The 24,706-nt window shown below is 37.6% G+C and overlaps 3 protein-coding genes across 10 annotated transcripts in view; 2 read left to right on the top strand and 1 right to left on the bottom strand.

The window, feature by feature from the left end:
- Nucleotides 1-156: 156 nt before the first annotated feature.
- On the bottom strand, nt 157-3,451 carry LOC136266819 (NF-kappa-B inhibitor-like protein 1). The gene is made up of 2 exons (XM_066061843.1): nt 1,856-3,451; nt 157-1,237 (listed from the first exon to the last, which is right to left on the bottom strand). The coding sequence occupies exon 1, from the start codon at nt 3,415-3,417 to the stop codon at nt 2,347-2,349; it is 1,071 nt and encodes a 356-aa protein (XP_065917915.1). The 5' UTR covers nt 3,418-3,451; the 3' UTR covers nt 157-1,237; nt 1,856-2,346.
- Nucleotides 3,307-8,742, top strand: LOC136266816 (MFS-type efflux pump MSMEG_3705-like). 3 transcript variants are annotated; one of them, XR_010706304.1, is made up of 6 exons: nt 3,307-3,794; nt 5,352-5,660; nt 6,395-6,449; nt 7,247-7,819; nt 7,871-7,984; nt 8,175-8,312. XR_010706304.1 is itself a non-coding variant. In XM_066061840.1 (5 exons), exons 1-5 carry the CDS (start codon nt 3,457-3,459, stop codon nt 8,562-8,564), a joined length of 1,665 nt encoding a protein of 554 aa, XP_065917912.1. In that variant the 5' UTR covers nt 3,324-3,456; the 3' UTR covers nt 8,565-8,742. The 3 variants fall into 3 exon arrangements, 1 of the variants encoding a protein (XP_065917912.1); XR_010706303.1 differs by having other exon boundaries at nt 3,308-3,794; nt 8,040-8,179; XM_066061840.1 differs by lacking the exon at nt 7,871-7,984 and having other exon boundaries at nt 3,324-3,794; nt 8,175-8,742.
- Nucleotides 8,743-8,794: 52 nt separating this feature from the next.
- Nucleotides 8,795-24,706, top strand: part of LOC136266808 (3'-5' exoribonuclease HELZ2-like) — a 48,078-nt gene continuing 32,166 nt past the window's right edge. For 4 of the 6 annotated variants that reach the window (XM_066061827.1, XM_066061826.1, XM_066061825.1 and 1 more), the window contains exons 1-8: nt 8,804-8,949; nt 12,149-12,326; nt 13,141-13,296; nt 13,345-13,397; nt 13,448-13,620; nt 17,880-18,813; nt 18,860-18,974; nt 23,546-23,757. In XM_066061827.1, the coding sequence (XP_065917899.1) occupies nt 12,158-12,326; nt 13,141-13,296; nt 13,345-13,397; nt 13,448-13,620; nt 17,880-18,813; nt 18,860-18,974; nt 23,546-23,757 (1,812 nt within the window). In that variant the 5' untranslated portion in view covers nt 8,804-8,949; nt 12,149-12,157. Of the gene's footprint in view, nt 8,950-12,148; nt 12,327-13,140; nt 13,297-13,344; nt 13,398-13,447; nt 13,621-17,879; nt 18,814-18,859; nt 18,975-23,545; nt 23,758-24,706 lie in introns of all 6 variants that reach the window. The other 2 variants (XR_010706301.1, XM_066061828.1) reach the window with 2 other exon arrangements.

The following is a 24,706-nucleotide window of genomic DNA, read 5'->3' as shown; positions in this document are numbered from 1 at the left end:
AACAATATTGATGTCAGAGATCAATGAATGTCTTTAAGCAGCCAGGGTTTAACGGCTCCAAACAAGCCAGACTTGTGGGTTCTAAGAATGATCTGATTACAGGTCATGCCACTTTCGAAACAGGAAACTATAATTAATATTATCCCAAGTTATCACTTTTCACATGTAAAGCAGAAACTTTCTTGCTTAATAATAACACAGTACAAATCTACAAATACAAAAACTGTACAAGGGAATATAATTTAAGATGGGGAGGTGTAAAAATGAAAAAGAAAAAAACCTGTCATTTAATGGACAGAGTATTGTGTATTTACAAGATTAGATAGTCATAAAGATCGAGGGAATACCGGACCTTGTGAAGTGTCCATGCTATTATTGTCAACATTTAGAAATTGACCAAAGGATGTGAATATCGGTGAATCAGAAATCTTTCTTGTTGGCGGTCTTGTCTCATCCAGTTTTAATGATGCATGAAATACACCATAGTTATCAGGGACTGGAGACAGATCTTTTCTGAACATACTTAAATGAGGTTGAGGATGACAAATGGCATTTCTTCGTCGCATCAGTTGTGGTTTGGTGACACTAAAAGATGACAAATGCTCATCCGATAGTATACATCGTTTCTTCTCCATGATTTCTACTTCACCTTGATCCATGTCAGTTGTACTGCTCGGGGATGGACTAAACGAAAAGTTCCCTTCTTGGCTTCTGTGAGCTGATATTTTTCTTTTTCTTGCTGGACTGTGTGGTGGGCTGGATGGAACATCTCTTGATATGAAACTTCCTGATCCAGTGGGAAGGGGCTGACTGTCTGCACAAAGAATTATCTTTTTCGTGGGAGAACCACTGATCTGTATTCGACCCATACGTGCTTGAAGAGTTGTCTCAGATTGTTCACAATAACTATTTGAAGGTACTGACAGACTTGGGGTGGCAGACACTGAATCAAAACTACCCACACTGAAATTAGAAGGGATTTGGTATGACAGTAATGAACCACTGTTGTGAGAGTTAAACATCAGTTCATCTGGATCCATTTCAATATCATCTTGTTCTCTGTGATAGGCAGAAGTTCTTGAAGAGTCCATTGTTAAGTTAATACAGCTGAATATATTTCTTTTCATGGGAATTTCTGGACTGGGTGGGGGTGCAGAAGGACATGAAAACCCAAACTCATCCTCGTGCTTCATTTGTATCATCACTTGTGCAGCAGCCATTACACTAAAGACACAGCCTAAAAAAAGAAATTCATTTTATAATGAGTTTCACAGTACATGCAATCCAATACACAAATATCCCATATTATAAACAAGATAACTGAGGGTCACTGAACGTGATAAATCATGAAACACCTGCTGGGTTCACCTTTCCCACCTATCTAAACCACAAAGGGGTCAGTGGTCTGAGGTCACTTTAACTTAAAACCACAATAATATTGATGACCACTGCTTTGTTACAACAAAATCCTGACTAGACACTGCTACTTTGCTGACAATTGTGTGGATGCAAGGCCATGAGTTTGCCTGACAGTTGAATAAGCCCGCCACACACCACACCTTGACCAAGTATATTGTAAGATGCCTGTGCAGTTATAAGCTCCTGTTACCACATTATAAACAATCCCATGGGTATTATATTTAGTATAATACCATCAAGCCCGCGACGCCACCCTTTCCGTTCAGCATTGGAAGTAGAACTATTACAATGTACAACTAAGATTCTTTTCTCGCAGACTTGCTTGATGCAAAAGCGCGGGTTGATTAGTGGTTTTGAGAATGCCGCGCATCGAACAACCGCATTGAATTAACGCGAGAATAGTACCATTGGCATTGCAATAACATATTAAACTCACTTTCTTCTCGTAACACTGTTATTCTGGGCACATACGACTCCGCAGCTTGTACAAACAGAGGTCATCATTGATTAGTGCTATTTAAATGGAACATAGTTGCGCTAGGAACTGACGTAAACAAAAATTACTTCCGCATTCCAGCGGTTAGTTACATGTCAACATAGTAGCTAATTTATCATTATACAGTCATAAGACAACCGCAATTACGTCTATCCTTGATTGCTAAATAGTGGAAATGATATAACAGTCATAATATATAGGATTACTTTTTTAACGTTCCTGGGTAATGTAGTAGTCTGGAGATAATAGGGCCACCCAATTGTTGATTCAGAAGGGTGTTCAACGTGGTAATGCTGCATCAGTAATGACAATTCCATTGTCACAGGATTGGGCAGAGTTTGCTTCTCTGCTCAGCTTGAGCAAGGCAAAGACTTTTATTTAATTGAAATGTTGTACTTGTAAATATTATTCTCTAAAAAAAAAAATTAACATCATGGTACTTTATCATAATCATTAATAGCCTGTGACAGTTGCTTAACATGTTCTAATATCTTATCTCTTTCATTTTCACTGAGACATTGTCCAAAGAGTTGTACAAACTTGTCTGGATGCCACCGACGCTGTTGATCTCTCACGACACTCCTCGACACTTGTGGATCACTGGAATACAAACAGACTTTAGCTTGTTCAGCTGCGGTAGCATGACTCCCACCAGGCCAGGGTATGTCATCAAAAGATACACTAGAATGTTCTTTACCAATAAACAGTTGATAATTTTCCTCATATGTTTCCTTTTTCACCTTTAACACATCAAGTTTAGGGGACTCTGGTTTCAGTTTCAATGGAGGGCCGAAGGATTTCTTAGCTTTTTTCCTGTTTACATGCTCCTCTTCACATTTCCCTCTCTTTTTTTCCTGTCGCTCTCTAGTTATTCTATCAGCAAATGTATCAAAGTTTTCATACGCATACTCCACATCAGAGCTGTAACCTTCAAAAGGATCTTGACTGACATCATCAAAATAGCATTCCTTAATTTTGGTGTTCCAAGAACCATCAACTGAAATATGTGACAAATGTCCTAAGAGTTCATCCAACAATGAATGATCACACTTGACAACTGTTAGTTGGTCTACCAGATATTCTATAAGGTCAATTACTGCCATATCTTCATTGTCAGTCCATTTAAAACTATCAGCATCAATTTTCTGACTAGCATGAAGTACCAATAAAGTACACTCGAGCATAGCTCCTACCTCAGGTTCAGAATAATCATACTTGACCCAGCTACATGCCTTGTGTAGCAGGATATGCACTGGGGATATCAAGTTACTGTCTAAAAATGACACATCTGATCCATTCTTTACCAGAAATGTTACTATCTCCCATTGACCAAGGTCACATGCTAAATGAAGCGCACCCCATCCTTTGCTTCTGTCGACTATCAAGTTGAAGTCAAAATTAGTTTGACTAATTAACTTCCTTAGTTTCTTGACATTTCCGCGTTGAACATATTTCTTCAGTTTTTTCCTGGCTGTTCTTTCCTCGCTCTCTACACTGGACATCAATTACGTCATCTTAGCGTGATAGTGTGATTGGTGCAAATGGATGCGAGTCACGAGGAAAGACAAGCATGTTTGGTGGATGGAAACTTCAAAGATGTTGCGTTGAGTGCTCAGTTTGAAAAGGGAGGCATTTATACATCAAATACAAGACCTAACAGGACATATGCAGCCTACGTATTGACGCTGCTGTTCTTCACGTACGCGGTAAACCAGTTAGACAAGTTCTCACTATCAATAGTAGCAGAGCCAGTCGCCCAGGAGCTGCAATATGGTAATCAAGAGTGTATGGTGAACGATGATGTGCAGGGAAGGTTCACTGCAAACTATAGCTTGTCACAGCATCAGCTCAATAGATGGAGTAGCCTGTGCAGTAAAGGGTTAGTATATATGTGCATGCCGACTTGTTGTGCATATCACAGCTGAGCAAATGTGCACAACATTAGCTGTGCAAGTAGAGAACTTGCTTTCAAAGTGTTTTCAAGGCTGTCTTACTAGTGCTTCATGTTTGATTGTAATCAATGTCGGTTGATAAACACAACATGGGACTTGAATACCACCCTGAGTTTCTCTTTTCACACTGTTCAAACTAAATTGAGAGCCTAGCTACTTGAAGCTATTTGTCACATGCAATCATGCGGTCAAGAAATAATTTTTCCAAGTATGCCATGTCCTGTGCACATAGATATGTGCATACTAGCTATTACCATGCGTATATAAAATACAACCTTTTAGGATACTGTATAGCCGGAAAATTTTGAGGGACGAAACTTTTGCGAATTTCGCGAGCAACAATAGCTTTGTGAAATATAATCGTGAAATGTTTCAGTTAATACACATAGCTATTGCCCGCTTTCTAGACTTTCGTGGATTAAAAAACGTGAAATCGTATTTTGCACAGTTTCACGAAAGTTTCATCCCTTGAAAATTTCCCACTATACGTTAAAACAATGGTGGTAGCTATTACAACATAGCTACGTGGGACAATCCCTACATTGGCATGTTACTACCATCTGTTCAATGCCAAAGTAGGGATTTTTCCACATAGCTATGTTGTTGTAATAACTCCCAGCATATCAAATCTCTTATTCACTATATTTTATCGTGAAACTCTACTTCATTTTTTACATTAATACTTTTATTATACTTGTTATTTTTTAGCTATGCTATAGATCTGTGGCTGTGACTGCTTTATTAGAGTATTTTGATCTCACCGCTTATCTCGAGTGAGCAACAGCATGGTTTGCCATGTCTTAGATTATTGCAGTTAGATCATTAAGGGCATGGCCACTGCATGTTCTGATTGTTAAGTTTGAGGTGGCATGTTCTGATCGTTAGGGGCATTGTCAGACCAATGATATAGGTGCAACTACACTTATCTTCTCCACCTACAGTGGCTTAAGTGCTTCAAATATAGTTTCGTGGCATCTAAATACACTCCTCTGAAGAAAGTGTCAATGCAGAACTTGGTATGGTTTCCTTGCATGAAGAAGAAGAAGACTTGTAATTGATGATAAAAGGAAAGGCAAAGAACAAAAGGTGGATACTTGTCAAAGGTGGATACTTGTCGGAACCGGAAAGGCACATGCCATGCACAGTGTGTTTGTTATTGTGGCATGAAATGGTGGCAGTGCGCTATTACTTCATTTGACCTCTATAGTTGTCTGGCAGGAATAATTCCAACTTTAATGATTTCATTAAAATTCAATGTGTAGCTGTCTGTGAATGTTTTCTTGTTTTTATTACTGGAATTATAAGTTAGATACATTAAGGCTATCCCATGAAAGTGATTTTCATCTGTCCTCTGTCATTTTGCTGTGATAATTTTTAACAACAGCATTTTGGGCAACACCCATCACTTTAGGGAGAACTTACTAAGTGCTGTTTGATTCTTGTGCTGTGTGTTTGTGAGCATGTGTTTTCTATTACTTTTGCAGTGCTAACGAGTCATTTTGCTCAACTGCAAACATCACTTTCAGTCTCGGACAACTTGGTAACAAGACTGTGCATCATCCATGTGCCTACAACTATGATGGTACTGGATTCCAGTATCAGCTGGTAGCTGGACCAGTGTTTGACAACATCTTTGCTGTGTCTGCACTTTTCATGGGTGTACTTGCCGACTTCCACCACTTAAAGATATTTCTGTGTATAAACCTGATAATATGGAGTGTTCTAACAGGTATAACTGGTTTTGTTAAAGAGTACTGGCAATTGGTATTGGCCAGGTTTGGAGTGGCAATAGGGTAAGCATATACGAGTAGAAAATTAGACAAGATTTAATTGCAGCCATAAGAAATCAATTTCATATACAATATCTAGAATATTTGGCGGGGGAGTTCATTAAACTGTCTTTCTGTTTATCATTTGTATACCTGTTTATTATCTGTTTTCAATAGTCATGCAGTGGTCATCATTATTTCAATAGCCTTGGGTATTTCTAAAACTCTCCCCAATTCAGCAGTACCGACAACATCATAGCCTTGCTAATCCATTGGCTTTTCAATCGTGTATATTTACAATTAATGCATTTTGACAATTTACTACTAATTTGAAGGATGCCAAGTATAATTACCCGTGTATACAGTTTCATGGCTGTGACATCCGTAATAGAACTTGTTTGTGTTATGACGTTCATGACATGGCTTAAATGCAACTGCTTTCATATAACTCTTTGTTCCATTGAGTATTGGATTACAGAATAGCTACTGTCAATGACAAGGATTAAAACTTCTGTATTATTTGGTTATCGATGTATGTTAACCATCCGTGAAAATGCCCCACTCCATTTAAACATAGTATATGTAGTAAGCAATCTCCCATGTTAAGCAGTGTGTGTGTATATACACCAAAGCCACTACAAAAATTCACTGACTTGTAGCTATCATGTGACTTATCTCAAGAATTACATGAATACAAGTGTATACTAACTCATTGACTGTATATACAAATTATCTGTGACATTATTAATTTTATCCAGTTCAGCCGGCTGTACTCCATTTGCTGCTTGTATCATTGTCAATTACTTTCCAAAAGTGAGTATGAGTTTGTGAATATATAATTTTCACGATGTGTTCTTTTGTGAGTAATATAGGAGAGTAAATTACTCCCACATACAAATTATGGTTATGATCAGTGCAAATTTTTCCAAGTCAAGCTCTTAATGACTGTCACCAAACTATGTACCGTATATGACCGTATAGAAGCCCGGGCGTTTATTTCCTATAAACCAATTTTTGACCCGGCGTTTAAACGAGACCGGTGTTAATTTTGACCCGGGCGTTTATTTCTTACTAGCCACTCGTTGAGAATGATAGGTGCCAGTACAAGTACCTACGAAATACGAAATCCATAGCCCATCACGTACATAAACCCATTTGGACTCCTCTGCTGGGTGAAACATTGGAAGTCGGGCGGAAAGATGACAATAACCACGATAAATACGCTATGGCCATCACCAGAAGAGAAGGCATAGTCGAACAAGACAAGACATCATAAGACTGGTGACGAGACATCACTGTATAGTTAGCAGCTGACACGAGTTTAGAACCCCTTTCAGTGCATATCATTAGCACCCCGGTGTTTAAATGAGCCCTGGCGTTTATTATGACAGTCCACTAGCTGTACCCGGCGTATATTTGAGCCCCTGCGTGCATTTGAGCCCGGCTTTAATACGGTCATATACGGTACATGGCTTTGTATGGTTTACATAGATATTCCTTGATGTACCATTCGTGCACCCAAATCACAACACTTATTCATTACATCATCATTACGCTATGTGATAGTAGCACGCATTTTTTCTTCATATATTTCTTATTTACCTATTGAGGAGTTACACGGTATTGTACTGGGGATCTATAACTGGGGTATCTACATTGGATATGGAGCTGCGTTTGCTATTGGCAACCAAGTGGCTGAGAAACTGAGTTGGCACTGGGTGTTTTATCTTACTGGAGGATTTGGTGTTGCTATTGCTCCATTCATCTTGTTGACTATTGAAGAACCAAAGAGACAAGTCAATGAAGTACAGAAGAAGAGACAACTTGCAAGCAGTCTGAGTTTCAAGGACCGAACACTATTACTGTTACTTAACTTCTTTCCAAAAAGTTTGTTTTGTGGTTACAAGCCGATGGCAGTCTATCCATCCATGTTTTCATTTGGTTTGTGGTTGCTGATAGTAGCAGGAGGTGTCAGGAACGCTGGGGGATATGTTTGGGGCTACAATGCTCAATTGTTTTATGCTAATGATAAAGGTCTCAGTAGTGATCAGATAACAGAGTTTATGTCATGGATACCTGCCATCGGGGGAATTGTCGGAGCATTTCTTGGTGGACTTGCAGCTGACTTAGTTGCCAAATATGGACAACCTCATCATCGTCTATGGGTGCTTGCACTAAGCCAGGTCTGTGTAGTTTCTATTGAAATATTACTATTGTATATGTGTGTATTGCAGATTAGGCCGGTATTTGTTTCATTGAGGTGGCTGTGTAGCTATATGGTATTTTGTTATTAAAGAAATTTCAAATAGCATCCCACCCACACTAGCGTGAATATTTATTCATACAAGGTACCAGTCAATTATGTAATTGTCCTTATATATTTTAGTCATAATTTCACCATAGGAGATGACACTCTTATTCATACTTGGGACTGATCATCTATTTAATTTAGTGTTGTTTGTGTGTTTGATGATAGCGTCTCGTGATTTAAATGTTTATATATAATATTTTTTGCATTATTTTTTGTTGTTGCTTTAGATGATTGCTGCACCATTTGCAGCTGGAGCATTATTCCTACCATTCCCATGGTGTTTCCTGATACTTCTACCAGCATTTGTGTTTGGCGAGATGTGGATAGGGGTCACTGTAGCTGTGGTAGTTGATATTGTACCTGCACTCATTCAAGGCTCAGTAATTGCTGTCTATCTATTTATTATCACTGTGATTGGTGGAAACTTTAATGTTTTAGTGTCTGTGTTTGTGCAAGCTGGTCTGGACAGGAAATGGGCTCTGTTGATAACTTTTCCAGGGTTCTACATGATGGGCTCGTTCTTGTTTGTTATAACGTACTTTGTGCTTCGTTATGAGGTGTCTAAAGCTCGGAACAATTTGTATGCTAGTGTGGTTACTAGCACAGATGAACAATAAATTTTATATTGTATACCGGCATCAACTCATATAGCTAAGCTGTACAATCCAAACTAAGTGTACATATGCTTGGAGCGATTTGTGTGCTTAAAACAGTTTGACTGTTATATTATGTATATTATGTGGTAAACTATGAACTTTGTAATTGTTTTTATTGCAATATATCACTTTGCTATGACATATGTATACTTTCAGCTCTAATCTGTATAGCGTACACATAAAATTCATTATTCCCCATATCCGGGGGAATCCGTAGCAATGTGCGTACTTGAAGCGGAGATTCAATAAGGGACGAGCCAGAATATATGCACAATGGCAATTGATTAAGTGATTGACTGGGCTACACTACAAGGCTGCTGGTGGGCGAGCCCTTCACAATTGACGCGTAAGTAGTTTTAATAGCTAGTAAGACAGCAGGCGAAATGCCGGTTGGTGGAGACATATTAGTTACGCATAAATCACAGCCGGTAATTTTATCACAATGAAATGGTGGCTCCATAGGTTATCTATGGTGGCCCACATGGTTATGTGGTCAGTTTGTTTGTGACAGCATCACGTGATAACTTCAGTTACTCAGGTGTTTCGTGACGTTCTGCAGGGTCATTTGTTATGCATGGGTTACATGCAATACAGCTACAGTTGTGGAAAATTTGTTACGTGGTAATGCTTCTTCAGTAATGGAAACAATTCCATCATCACAGGATTGGGCAGAGTTTGCCTCTCTGCCCACAGTTTGAATAAGGCAAAGATTTTTTAATTAAAATGCTGTGTTTGCTCAACAAAGTGGCTGACACAAAAGAACTCCAGTAGTCAGTTACTGTAACATTGGAGATGAAATATCAAATTAATAAATGTCTTTCCTATTGTACACTTAAATTGGCAGGAATCATGTATATGAAGAAGTTTACTACATGGCATGGACATAATTTGCCTTAATCACGGAACAATGTGATTTTCGCAAACTAACCTGCAGAACTAATTCACAATGCTTTTGTTTCATTGTAACACTAATGTAGTGAAGGTTAATGGCTGTCAAGACATCGAAATAGCTCAGAGTGTTCCGGAGCGTTCCCTTCCAATAACCTCCATTCAATTTGCCATAGAAAAAGTAAGTGATTTTCAACCTTAAAATGATGCACTTAAATTTCCTCTGATTTCCTTCTGCTATAGCTCATCTTAATCACTATTCACTGCTCTTTCCAAATCTGGTTCGGAATCTGAGGTATCTATCACGTGTCGCAGGTTATGAATTTTATTGCATGCCCCCGAAACGCCCAATACAAAGTGTATGGGGAAATTTCCTACACCCGGTCAGTTTAGGCCATTTTGACGTATCTAAATTTCCATGAATTGGACTTCTTTTGGTATCATTGTACTCGCAGAGAGTTGCTCTACATGTATCAAATTCGGAAAGTTACTAAACAGACTCGAGGTAAGTGGTACACGGTAATTAATTTTAAAATTTTAATGGTTTTTCAATCAAAATGTATTGGACATGCCTGTTCCAGCTGGCATTTTTGCCATCGATAAAAGTATAGCAAATGTCCGCAAACTTCTTCATATGTTTGGCTATTGGTGGACTGTTAATAGGTTCCTCAAATCATTTACTGGCATTAGCCATGGAACATTTGAGTCATGACAGGGATTATTTTGGCAGATGCCAATGAACCACATATATGGTACCATAATATATCATATCCTAAATGTAATTTTTTTTTTCTGATTTTGAGGTTTTAGGGGTTAATATTCTTTGAAATATTTAGACTTCCATAAAATACATTTGGGATTGCCATATTGAAAATAGCCATTGGGATTGTGTACCTAATAAAATTTACTGATTTTAACGGAATTCCGCATTTCTACCGGTATGGTAAGGTCAAAAACGCCCGAGAAACCCACTAAAAGTTGGTTTAGGAAACATGGTGTCTGTTTATATAGGCCTACAGAAACTAGAAAAAAGTCATTCTACTCATGCGGCACTATTCTCAAAGCAGCTTTCCTTAACTTTTGTCTTTAAACTGAATGGCCCACTCTAGGGCATCAACTCTTCATGCAATTCACAATGTTCCAGACTGTTTTTTTGTGTTTAGACTAATTGGTTTAAGGTGAATTTCCATAGTCTTGGTAATGGGTGAATCCCACAATTATTACGCATTGGGAGCCAGGGTCAGAAACTATGCTAGGCCCACGTATCCGCTGCAGCTACAGCCATGAAAATGATGGAGTATTCCTTAGGGGTATGTGAGTAATTAGCAGACCGTTTTTTGTGGGTACCACTACATAATGTTGTGGGTGCTTTGAAAATACATGAAAATCACTGTGTTTTTACATCATTGTAAGCATTTTACATATTTTTGGGGGCATCTCCCTTTCAATATTAATGTGTTGATTATTAACTAAATAAATTCAATATGTTTGCAAATCTGCAAAATTTTGTTTTGCTCAGCCTTGAAAATAATTTCCCAGGGTATACAGTAGCTGTTTCATCTGCTAAAATTGCAATGTGAGTAAAAAATCCCCAAGTTGTGGTACTGTTTAATTTGCATCTGCTTAATTAGACTGCTTACTTTACATGTTCCATATGTATACCCTGATAACCAGTTATTACATGTTGAAAAGCAGATGTAGTTTGTACTCAGAAGACAGTAAAGCAGATCCTCCTGTGTGGAGAATGGTATCACAGTGTAGTGAGGTTCTTGCATTAAAAAACCATCTATAGGAGAAATCAACTTTTTGAACTGAATCAAATGCACAAGTACATATACATGTACATATACACAGACACAGATAGTATTGTAGAAGCATACTTGTAGCATTATAACCAAGAATCACAAATTAAGTGTGTATAAACAGGTCATGTATGTATACTGAATACATTCTAATAAACACGTAGTGCTCTGACTTGTCACATCAGTGCGCAATGTATTGTGGGTGTTTGTGGCCTATGGCAGGAAGAATTGGTTTATTGCATGCAGTTACTAGTGTTTATATCAGAGCAATGGATTCTATCATGTAGCATGCTGGTGAGATAAGTAGCTGGTGATGTTGATTAGTAATACCCATAATTTTACTGTGGTTAGCAATAACCGTTGTCTGTTAACTTTGTTGAAAATTGTTGGGCATGCCGCCTATCAATGGCTTTTAGCTTGAGTGTACATATCTTTTATTGAATTCAGTTTAGAATTCTGTAAGTGCCATACACATTCAGCATGCTTGATATACTAATATGTATGTAACTTGCATGATTGAAACAAACTGCTTTTTGTGTTAAGGCTGTGCATCAGCTGTGAGTACTATATTTTTATATGCACTAGCAAGCTGATTCTTTAACTGCATTGAAGAATGTCTACATGCTACAAATTTAGATACTCAAAATTACAATGTCAATTTATCCCATGCTGTGGATTTTTAAAGCAAAATTAGCACTTGTGACCTCTTTGTAATTGATTCGTTTTGGTGCACTGTAAGATTACTCATGTGGTTTTATGGTAATTCCAAATAATCTCACTTTAAGCACTGGGTGGTTCCCAAGGGTTTTTATCTGTGTGATGAAGTGGCCAGTGTAACTGTGTGTCATTTTGCAGTGCTGAAGTATGGCTGAAGTATGCTGTGAAGTGTGTTGGACGTGCTACCAGTTCTATACCACAGCAGAGTTTGCTCTAACTTTGTGGAGTAATGGTTGTAGTCATCCTTACGCCCACCACTGGTGGAATGGTGGCATAGACCACAACTCAGTGATGGTTACTTATCATGAAGAGTCAGGTATGCGTCTGTCTCCTACCTAAACTACTTAGGTACACGGTAATGTGTCAAAGTTGGGACTGTACTGTGTTATGAAGCCAATGAAACAAAATCCTGGTGCGAATGCTTAATAGACATTATACAAGATTATTTGTAGCTGATTTGTACCCTGACAGAAATGAATTTTGCAAAGAAAATTGGGACACAGCCAATACACGCTTTCAAAATCATCTTGCTCCTTTTTCTTTTAGATGCTTATTCCAATTTTGGAGAGCAGTATATGATTATATTACACCGCATATCCCATCCAATTTATGTATAGATTGGATGAGCACTGGGGAGTTATGTCACTTTCAAAAAATTATAAGTATGAATTGTTGCCGCATATACCACCTATGAAAATTCTAAGATACAAACTTTCTGATCAAGGAGTTATAATGCAAAAGTCAACATATGTAACAAACAATGGTGAAAGGTGATAAAATCTCGCAGCAGCTAAAGTCACAATAGTTAACAGGACATACTGCTACTGTTGGTTATCCATTCACACACACGAACAAGTTACTCTTTAGAGCAGTTGTATAATAGAATAACAGAATATCTAATCCAAAATAGCTGTGCTGTGAAAAAGAGTATATTTTTCCTAGTAGTGTGAAAAGAAAGGTGGCAGCCAAGAAAACTCTGCAGCCATTTCACCACTGTTGATGTTACATTTTCTCACACTAGTTGCTTTTGAAGGCCATACTCTTTTACCGTAGCTCAGCTTAGCTATAAGTTGTGAATTAATCTGGTATAGTTAATGTTATTATTGGTCACCATTAACTGTATATTTTAGGACTTCTACTAAGACCTTTTCCTGAAAATACATTGCAATTTTATGGTAATTTTAGACGATGTTGTAATGATCCTTGTCCAAGACCTCAGTGTACATATGCTCATAATGATTTAGAGTTAAGTGAATGGAACAGAGAAAAACAGGCTAAATTAAACCGTAAGTTGTAGAAAAGGTACTTACTTATTTATCCTTAGTAATTTGTAGATCGCAGGCGTCCTCCACGGCGTCCTCCACGGCCTCCACACCAGCCCAACTTGGTTAGCAGCTTTACTGTAAACAAATCTGTTGATTGCGTGTTACATTGTAGGGTGGAGCTAGTCTGACTACGCTTGAACATAAGCCTGACTATGAGTTACCACCTGAGAGTGAACTAAAAGAAGATCTGTTGACCCAACCACTTACTAGGGAGAACTATGTAGACAAGTTCCACACCTTGTTGTATTATGAGGAGCATGAACATGAAAGAGTGTTGAAGGAAAGGTACATAAGTATCTACTCAATCAGTAAAGTTTATCTCGCACAAAAACCAGCTGGGTTAGTGCGCGAGCATGCAAAGCATATGCCAATACTTAAGGATTTTTGGGGTAGAATTTTATATGATTTGATTTTGAATTTAAGAACATTTTCAGCAGACCATGTGTATTTGGATTATAGACTCTTAGATACTGCACAAGATACATCAGTAAATGAAGGCATTTCAGATAGACTGATGCTCTTGATTATACATAGATCCTTAAGTTGACTAAATTTAGTGATTTTGGTTTTTTTACTAAATTTAGTACACGCTAAACCTGCAAAATTTATGCTTAATTCATCACATCAATTCACAATTCATAAAATTGCTAAATTTTGCATGCACTAATTTCGCCAATATACAAAATCACTAAATTTAGTGTTTCGCTAAATTTAGTCACCTTAAGGTACATCTGTTAATGGAGACAGAATGAATACATTGCAAAGCAAACCGATAGACAAATTTCATGATGAAACAAGTTGATGTTGTGCTACTTCTAAAAACCAGGCGCCATGCAGCTAGCTAACTCATCTGGGATTAACCATAGATAGTATATGCTACCAGCGGCGGAGCAAGTAGTTGATATGAGGGGGGGCTGGGCTGACCCAGACTTATTTCTATAGTTTGGTAAGGTGAGACCAAAAAAAAAAAAAAAAAAAGGTCACAACCAACTGACAAGAGCTTTCCACCTCACCAGCTACCATTTTTAGCTGATAAACTACATAAAAATCCTTACATAGCTTGCTACACACTAGGGACCCACCGATTATGCTGGCATAATAATGAGCATTGAGCATAATGCTACCATAAGGCCCCTATTTGGTGATTATTAGTTTCTCATCCAGCCTTTCTAATTATTATGATGCGGGCGGGAGGGTATTACCATTATGCCATTATTTTATAATATTAACACACTGATGTACAGACCTTGTCCAAATTGTCTTTATTTCTTACTACAAACATTTCCTTCACTACTTTTCGTGATCGCCAACTGTTTTTCGACAGTCAACTGAAAGCCTGCTTTGATGAAGTCGATAAAACACGATTGCAACTGGCACTGCAGCAATTTGCTAAGGAAACAACAGTTCTCCTGGCGATATTTAGCGCATTGTAGCGTTCATCAACAAACAATTATAACAGTTTGGTATCACGTGTTCTTCTGAGCATGCACAGAGTAAATAATGGCTTACCATGCGGTAGCTTAAGAAGGATGCGGGTGGTGGATGAGAAACTAATAATCACCAAATAGGGGCCTAATAGGCAGAACACTTGTGCATTACCATAAATTCTTGCTTATCAAAATATATCACAGAAAAAGATCGATATACTCTAATAGAACAGTCAGAAAATAATAGACAGCTGACTGTTCTATTAGAGTATATCGATCTTTTCCGTGACTTGGATTTTGACAAGCAGGGATTTAGAGTCTATGCTTCAGCAACTTACTGTTTTCTCATAAAGTGCAAATTTACTAGAAAAACATGAGAACTGAGGTATAAATATTGAGCATAATTTGAGCATACTAGGTAAATATTGGGCATTAATTTAAGCATAATAGGCAAAATTTTGAGCCGTGCAGCATAGCATAATAGGTAAAATAATGAGCATAATCGGCGGGTCCTTACTACATACTGACTACTTTATTAGAGTGACTGCTCTATTAGAGTATCTCGATCTTTATCACGGTTTTTAGCCCCACTCCAAGAAAGATAATTTCGGTGTGATATCATTCTGAGGGGGGCTAAGCCCCCCCTCAGCAGACCAAGGGGGGCTTCAGCCCCCTAGCCCCCCCCTTTCCGCCGCCTATGTATGCTACTATGAATTAACCAACTATGTATTACTATTTTACAATAGGGTAGTTTTGGATTGTACAATAATATTATAAGCTAATTCTCGTATTTTGTAATTCATGAAATTTCCGTGATTCGTTCAAGTACATTGCTATGCATTGCTAAGGAAACGCTTCTTAAACAAACCGCATTTACCAACATATTACGCACAGAAGTATCTTCTAAACTGTTTTATAGTTTGACTATCGTGTTTTTTCCTACAAATTCTCTTGACAAAGCTTCAAAGCTACTCTTCATTTTCGTTCGCGTACATAAGGGATACGCCCCCTTTCAACTCGAAGTGATAGGCTATTCCTGATAGTGTACAAGGTCTGCACCGTTGTTTTTCAGTTGTTAAACGCCTGAAAACCTCAAAGGGAAGGTAGTTTACGAAGTCTGAGGAAAGTCGCCACACCCGTATTTCAGTCCGCCGAAAAGAAACTACCTCAGAGCGAAGTTCACCTGTGCAGAAGTTTAATACAGACTTCATTTTGCTTTTACTCCTTACATAAAAGCTGCTTTTACCATTATTTAACAATTTTGCTCACGTGGGTGCGTACGGACAAACATAGATAGGTATACACACACGTTTATTACGAAAACAATTTCAGTAAACCAGGCGCGTGCCCACAGCCAGCCTTCGGCCAGCTGTGGGCATGCACCTGGTTTAAAAATTAACTATTGCCTCTAGCAACCTTACATTATTTGTAGGTGGCAATGTCTATAGTCACCTCTCCAAGTTTCAAAAGGATAGCATATATAAGTCATGAAATATCTTTTGAAATTATAATTTTCCCATACATTGTCAATGAGAGGGGCAACAGTTGCCCTTTCTGGGCAATCACATAAATCACGGGGTTCAAAACTGTCACATCTTATGACCTATATACACTATCCTTTTAAAAATTGGAGAGATTATTGTTAACATTCACACCTACAAATTATGTAAAAATTGACGTAATTTTTTGAATTTTTGCTTTTTGCATATGTTGAAATCCCTCGATTAAGTGATTGCCCAGAAGGGGCAACTGTTGCCCCCCACATGATATGTATGGGAAAACTACAAACTTCAAGATGTCATATCTTAAGACACGTTTATGCTATCCTTTTAAAAAGTTACTTTAGATATTGTCACCTTCATATTATGCAAAATTCAGGTTGCTAGGGGATAAATTATGTAACAGTTATTATTGTACGTTATAAAGTGTGAAATTTGTCTATTTCATAATCTTTAGCACTAATCATACTAAATCAAGGTAAAGTATGGCTAAAAAGAGGTACAATACAGAGCTTTCCCCAGCAAACTAAAATAGAGCGGTAAAACTGTCAATTTGTTACAAACATCAAAGTCAATTTGCTAATTATACACATTCCTTTTACCACATTAGTAAAGTAGAGCGGTGCTGCACCACTCTACCGCTCTTTAGGGAAACCCCTGCAATAGTTGCTGCACTTTAATTGGAAAAGTGGGGTATGCCCCTCTACTCTTCAAAGTGGGAGGGCGTTGAGCCCTTCCCCCTATTTCTACGCCCATACTTGATCCCAACATGTGCCTTTTTCACATGCCACATAATATGCAGGGGCGGATCCAGGGTTTGGCAAGGGGGTGCACCAGGGTAGTAGGTAGATAGAGCAGGGGGTCTGGAGGGCACATTCCCCCAGAAGCTATAGCTATTTGATATGTTTCAGGTATGGAAATTTTGATGTAGAGTAGTTTTATGCACAAATATCTATAAATCATACTGCTTTCTGCATTGATCAAGAGATAAGTGCAGTCATGAGTAGTTCAGCTAGTTATGGCTAATAAGTATGTATAATTATTATGGACCTAAAGAATGGCATACACAAGACCATGTGCATTAAAATATCCTTAGCAAGCTAAGTGTGTCCATGCATGGGATAGTGTTGTAGATGCTAGTTTGTTTCATACACAGCAACTATGGAGGATTATCAATAACGTGTGTGAATGTTCTATTAGAGTATTTGACTGACTGCTCTATTAGAGTATCTCGATCATTTATTTTGTTTTTGTTGTTTTTGGGAGGGGGGTGCCCCCTTGGATCCACCACTGGTATGTGCAACACTTTTATCATTCTTTGTATTATGTCTTCTTATATGAAAAAGGTGTTGCTGGGTAGCACATCTGATGGCTTCATTGTTGTTGTTTTGTCACTGGAATTATCTGTAATTTATGTACCATAGTCCGATGCAACTAACCAACCATAAATACTTTATTTTCAGGCCTTCAATTCCCATCATACTCTCATTTTTACTATAAAGCTGGAAAACAAACTAAATAATAATCATTTGTTCTTTGACTGAGAATTCAAGTAAAAAGTAAAATTCCAAACACTTCCCACACTGCATTATAATTGTGATGTATACTTACATTGTAGGTGTGATCAGCCACTTGATGTGTTTTTGTTTGATGAAGAAGGTGAGAGATATGGGAGTTTGGTTGGGCTGGACAGTGATGATGTAGCATACATCCAGCAAAATGCAGTGTGTGCTGAGATCAAAGTTGATGACACTATCAGAATATCTGCTGAAGTTTTCAAGTACAACCTCAGCTATGATGAACTGGATGTGGTACATGTTAAGTTTACTGATGAGGAGTTTTGTGTATTGAAGAGTAAAATTGAAGCAACCTTACCACGTTTTGCTGTACATTTCATATTGAAGCATTCTTACTATTGTAATCTTCACAGATCATTAGACAGATTGACTTTGAATATGATAAAACGTCTTATTCCTTTTTATCCCCCTCCTCAACAAAAAAAATTGCCTAAAGTAAACTCTTACAACCTGCTGGACAAGGAGTATCAAATGTTAGCACTGAAGAAGATAATGGCCTGTGACTCCAGTGTTCCATTCTTAGTAACTGGTCCTTTTGGTACTGGGAAGACACGATTGCTTGTCACTGCAGCAGTCAAATTTCTTGAAATACGCCATAGTCGTGTTCTTATTTGTACAAGTCACTTGAAATCAGCAGACACTTATATTGATAACTACTTTGGGCCAATGTTGGAGGATGGTTTCATTAGGTGCTCTGTTAAGAGACTGACTACCAAGGATTATGTTTTATATCATGGTCATTATAGACATTTGTTTACTGATGGTTACGAAGAAAGGGAACGAAATGAAATCAGAAAATGTCGTTTGATTATTACCACATTCCTGAAAGCACCTCATCTAAGTTTTTACAAAGGCAGACCATTCACTCACATCTTGATTGATGAAGGAGCTCAAACACGTGAACCAGAAGCCATAGCACCACTAGGTTTAGCTGATGATAACACTAAGATTGTCATTGCTGGAGATCACTTACAAGTAATTTCATTTGGTGTTACTCTTTTATCATCTTTAATTATTACAGATTGGTCCTCAAGTATTAGTTGCAGGAAAAGAAGCATGTAATGAATTACGTGTATCACTGCTTCAACGACTTCATGATCATTCAACCTCAAGTGGTCCGAAGAATTCTTACACTGGTTGGTTTCATGCAATTGTAAATGTATCTATGCCAATCAACCAGCTGAAAAACTTCAAAATAAGCAAGGTTTTATGAATGAAAATTAGCAGTTGAGAAGTGGTGCGATGATAATGTCAAAGTCATTAATTAAAACAGCATTGTTCTGTCAAACTTACCGACATTAATGTCAACCGTGTTTAAGTTTTACAACCTGCCTTTTGAAGGCCATATTCTTCTTCCACAGCTTCGCTTCTTAGCAAACCAAACAGCTAATCTAGAAACAGTGTTAGGGGCACTCTAATGCAACAGTCATTTTGCACTTTAACTCGATTATCTGAACCCATGGAGACCACCTGGTGTTTGGAAAACTGAGAAGTTCATAACTCTGAAATTTTGTGCAAAATCACCTTTTAACTACCAATTAGGATACTCACTACTCTAATAGTACAATCATTTTTGGAGTTTGGTTATCTGAATATTCAGATAACTGGAGTTCAAATATTGAGCTTACACTGTATGTGTAAACATCATATCATATTGTTCTTCCTATTTAGTAGCCCAGCATTGAAACTGGGTCACTACTGCTGACCCAGATGGCTGACCCGGATTAACCACGGATCAGAATCTATGAAAATAAGAGAGTAAGACCTGGTTCTGGATTAAATAAACCGAGGCGTGCACCAAAAGTTACGGTTTGGGGGCTTGAATAGCATATTAAACAGGTAGTTATATGATAAGTAACTAAGTTTTTTAATTAGCAATCAGTCATTCTATGTGAGTTTACAAACAGCAAAACATGTTTCCTTTAATTTTTGCTTACCTCAGTACAAACTTCAACACGCTGTACTAATAAATTAGTGTAGCTCCACATATTCCTTGCAAAGAATATCTCACATTCCTGATACTAAAGTAGGTGTGGCTCATGAAAGAAGCTGGCCTGCCGCAAGACTGAGCTATGACCTGTACAATAACAGTCTATTAGTAGGCATGATCCCACATAAACCTGCAGAGCAACGGACATAGATTTGGGCATGCCTACAGACTGCAACACACCTACTGATAAGTGGCATGCTCCACGTATGCGTACAGACAGTAATCCTGATAAGTGGGTGTGGCTCATGAATTCTGGGTTGCAGCAGGACCTCAGACTAGACTATGACCCACATCATCAAACACTATTTAATTTACATATGACCTGGTCACCCAACCCGGTTTCAACGCTGACTGGTATGGTATGCTTTATTGAGTTGCATGACCCACTAATGTGTGGTATTATTGTGTTTATAAATGTGACCCGATTTTGGAAAATTAGTTTAATGTCACATTTGAAATACATAGAAATCTACACTTATTTGTGTGACCACTAGCTAAAGTACTTATACACCTAGTAAAATATTTCACAGAATATCTTGTAATTCAGGATACTGAACACTGGTCTAATCACTGTAAAGCTGAGTTGAAGTTTGTAAAGCCTTATTTTAATTATAAATATTCCAGCTGTAAAATGTGACATTAAGGCTGATTTTCCAAAATCCGGTCACAAATGAAAATGAAGAACAGCTTTGAGGTATTACAAATTTTATAAGTTATCCATTGCTTTAATTTCTTGCTAAGGACCAGAGGAAATTATAATGGTTAGCCAGTGGATATTTAGTGACCAGTTAGCTCAAAAACCATGTATACTGAATTGGTCAAGAGTGGCTGGCAACTTGCAGCTTAAAAATTGATGTACTTTAATAGAGCAGTCAAAGTGCTTCTTTAAAAAGTGCACCTAAAAGATCTTAAAAGCAAAGCCAAAGCAAGCAAGATCACTTAACATTACAGTCAACTTGGGTTTATCAACACATTCATAGATTCAATCAATTGTATGCGGTGCAAAGTCAAAGTTTAGCATTGATATAGTGTTTGGGCTGCAGAGAAGTTTTGGGTGTCAAAATCATTTGTAATCTTGAAATATTTATTTCCTGCAGTGAGCATGCCCCATACCCCTAACTAGGCGTGCTTATGCATGCTACACAAAGTCAGATCATGTTAGATCAACTTTGACTCGTACTGACATGTATATCTATGAAGCCCTAGTTATAATCCCTTTGCTAAGGACACAAAATGTAAGCAAAAAATGCACAGAATTATCTCCAAACTGTTCTGTATTTTGTTTATTGCACTTTTTGTATACGAACTCTCTTGGTATTAGTTGTGCCTACCTTATTGGGTTGCAGTTTTGTAGTTTTTGTGTGTCATATCTCATATTTACTCATAGCTCCCAGTGATGCTAATCAAATCCTGTACTTGCTATGCAGATATGGTTGTGCATCAGTGACTACTTTATTAGAGTATCTTGGTCTTTGCTAACTGTACTATTGGAGTATCTCGATCTAACTATCATTATTTATACAGTCTCTAATTTAAATCACCCAATATTTCCAATAATGTCAAGAGTAGATTTGTAGCCTGTATAGACTAGTGCTGAAATTATTCAGTCGGTATGACATTATTTGATTCGATAACATACAATTTAAATATTCGTTTGACTACAGTAAGTAAGCTGTGATCAGATGGATAAAGCCAATTTAGAAGTTTGAAATTATAAAGAAAATTTCATAAAGTATCTCTCATGTATCACCTTACTGCCCGACAAAGATTTTGGTGTCTATTAATGCTTAAAGAATAATCGGTCATTATGTTCACAATTTTTGAATAGTAAACATTTCTATTCATTTCAGCACTAGTATAGACCATGTAAACGCATGATAAACTATCAATATGTGAAACAGATTTAATGTGATGCCTTAGAAGGATTTAAGAATTTACTAAAATTTTATGAACCCATAGTAGGACATACCAATAACCTCCAACCCTCTGGCATTTGCATTTGTGAGTTTATTTTTAGAAATTTCTAGAGAACAAAAAATGCAAATAGCTGACTGGTGCAACACAGTTGGCAAGTTAGCATGATAAATTGGTAGCTTTTCAGCAAGGTAATTGCAAAACCATAACTACTGAACCATCTAACTCATTATTATACTCTGCATGCTCACTGTGTGGGATTTGTGTTGCTATGTATCTGTGTAGACCATAGCATTATCTGCATGTGGACACTAATAAACTAAGTAAGGACTCTCACTCTAGTTTACTCACACAGGGGTTGTTACCCTCTAGATACTTAATATGCTAATGATTCTTCATAATGAAGACAATCTACATACAGCTGTGAAATGGTTAGCAGTTGTGAAGGAAGTAGTTGATGTGAGGGGGCTGACCAGAGTATAGGATCTTTGGCAGCAGGGGGTCTGGGGACTGCGCCCCCAGAAGCTGTAGCCATTTTAGCTTTCACAATATCTCAAGTTCACCAGAATTAAATTATAAGTACAATTTGAAGCATTTCAACTAAAACACCAACTTTTTTTAATCAAGTATTTAAAGCAGGCTATAATAATTGCAGTTTAATAGAAACCTCTTTTGGCAAAGTTTTAGCTGTTGACTACAAGGTTAATGAACATATAGCATTTATAAGCAGTACAAAACAGCCTTTAGCCACCTGGAGACACTTGCTGTAGTGGTAAAACATCAGCTCTCAAGGTAAGAGGATAGTGGTTCGATTCCTGCTATAGGCATTTTATTATTTTCATATTTTACTACTTTTAGGAACACGTTTTTATGAAGCACTTTGACTGCTCTATTAGGGTATTTGAGCGTTCTATTAGTGTATATCAATCTATTTCATCACAGCTTCAGCCCCACTCCAAGAAGAATAATTTCAGCGAAACATCATTCTGAGGGGGGGGGGGCTAAGCCCACCTGACCCCCCACCCCCACCCCGCACCGTCTATGATTGTTAGTAAAAGCTACAGTATGAAGAGAAAAATACTACCTACCTAACTTGCTACCTAACCACAACCATGTAACCATAACTTATGGTTGCAAGTGTATGTTATAGTAGTTTGCAATAAAATGCAGCTCAAGTTTATGTGCAGTAAGATGCAAACAACAGCAATTGGAAACTTCCCTCCATGACAAACTTGGTAGTCCCAAGTTAAAAATGTTTTTCATTGGCACAAAAGCTCTTAAATATATAGATATTGATTTTATAGCAAGGGACAGACAGATATATGTACTGGTGTAGTGCACATCATCTTGTTTGAAGAAAAAACTAAATTGTGATTGCAAAAGCTGCAATATTTATGAAATTTAAAAAAAAATCAACTAAAGGTGCGCAACTTACCACCAGTGTTAGATACACAGACAACATCAGATGAGTCAGGGATGCTCTAGTGACAATCCATTGACATCTGCTGATGTATGGTGATGGGATACTGAGAGGCAAAGTTGAACTTGGCATCTTTGAATGGCTATCCACAGACAACACAAGTGACTTTTTTTAATGTAGTAATTTTATTTTTTCATGTGCTCATATCACATTTGTACATCACTATTTTGATTTGATGATCTATTGGATGGTTGTATAGTGTACAGGCTCCCTTTGATATACATGATTGGGTCGAGTCCTAAGGGAAACTGGGGAGAGTGTTCTAGTGTGACTAACTAATAGTGTGCATGCTTTTTATGTACATCTATTTTACTTTTCTGTAGCTCTCTTACTAACCAACTACCGATGCCATGGTAGCATCTTAAGGCTACCATCATATTTGTTCTACAACTCTACACTGCATACAAAAAGTGATGTCAGTCTGCATCCAAAGACTTCTTCTGCTCTTGCATTTGTCTGTACTTCAGTAGACAGTACAATTACTACCTCAAAGGAAGACTTTAGTCAAGAAGAAGCTAGAACAATATTAGAACAGGTTGGTACCACATTTATTTATTTACAAATACTGTACGAATCTCCAGTATGGAGTATATGCACAAATTCAAACAGTAAATACAATAGCTGGGTTATATACAAAAATAATTCCTCTTCTTAAGGCCTTCTATACTTGTTGCTTCAATAACTGTAGCCGGTAAGTTATTCCACATTTTGAAAGTGGAGGGGAAAAGGGAGTGCAGATAAACATTTAGGTGAGCTTGTATTTATCCAAATCTTTGTGTATGACCTCTTGTAGTTGTGGTAGCCATTGTTATATAGGTATACTGACTATATTATGTAGAATCTTATATAGGTAGTAGTGCTGGGCGATATAGCCGACATACAATATATCACGACATATATTTTTTATATCGTGATACGATAGCTGGAAATTATATCGCGATATAGCGCACGTGAGCTCATAAAATGGCATCTCCAGTTTCGCCATTACTCTTGCTGCACCCACGTCAACGGCGTGGCATATGCATACTGTTGGGTATTTTGAAGGCGCTATCTACTTACTGTACTTAGATGTGTGTGCAGTGCTTGGGACATGTAGGAAGCAGTAGACCAGTGAGAAAAGCCATTGTGATTAAACAGCGCCAATTTTCAGCTTGGAATTTGTAAAAGATCGAAATACTCTAATAGAGCAGTCAGTGCAATACTCTAATAAAACAGTCAGTAGAATATACTAATTATAATACTTGCTCTAAGTTATCTTGATATCAAAAAAGAAAGAGATTCAGTGAGTATGTAAAAAAGCCATTTCAAAAACATCTGTACATGTTGTTTTTTAAAATTTCCTGGGGGAGCATGCCCCTCCTAGTTAATCTCTAATTTAAATATCATAATAGATCAAGATGATGAAGGTATCGCAGATTAAGTTGTAGGTGAACCGGAAGACTAGGTGTTGTAACTTGCCAGTATGCAAATCAACATTTCTTTTA

This window comes from Dysidea avara, chromosome 9 (assembly GCF_963678975.1).
Source record: "Dysidea avara chromosome 9, odDysAvar1.4, whole genome shotgun sequence".
Classification (NCBI taxonomy): Eukaryota; Metazoa; Porifera; class Demospongiae; order Dictyoceratida; family Dysideidae; genus Dysidea; species Dysidea avara.
The sequence above is the reverse complement of the archived record's forward strand: the minus strand, read 5'-3'. Positions and strand labels throughout refer to the sequence as shown.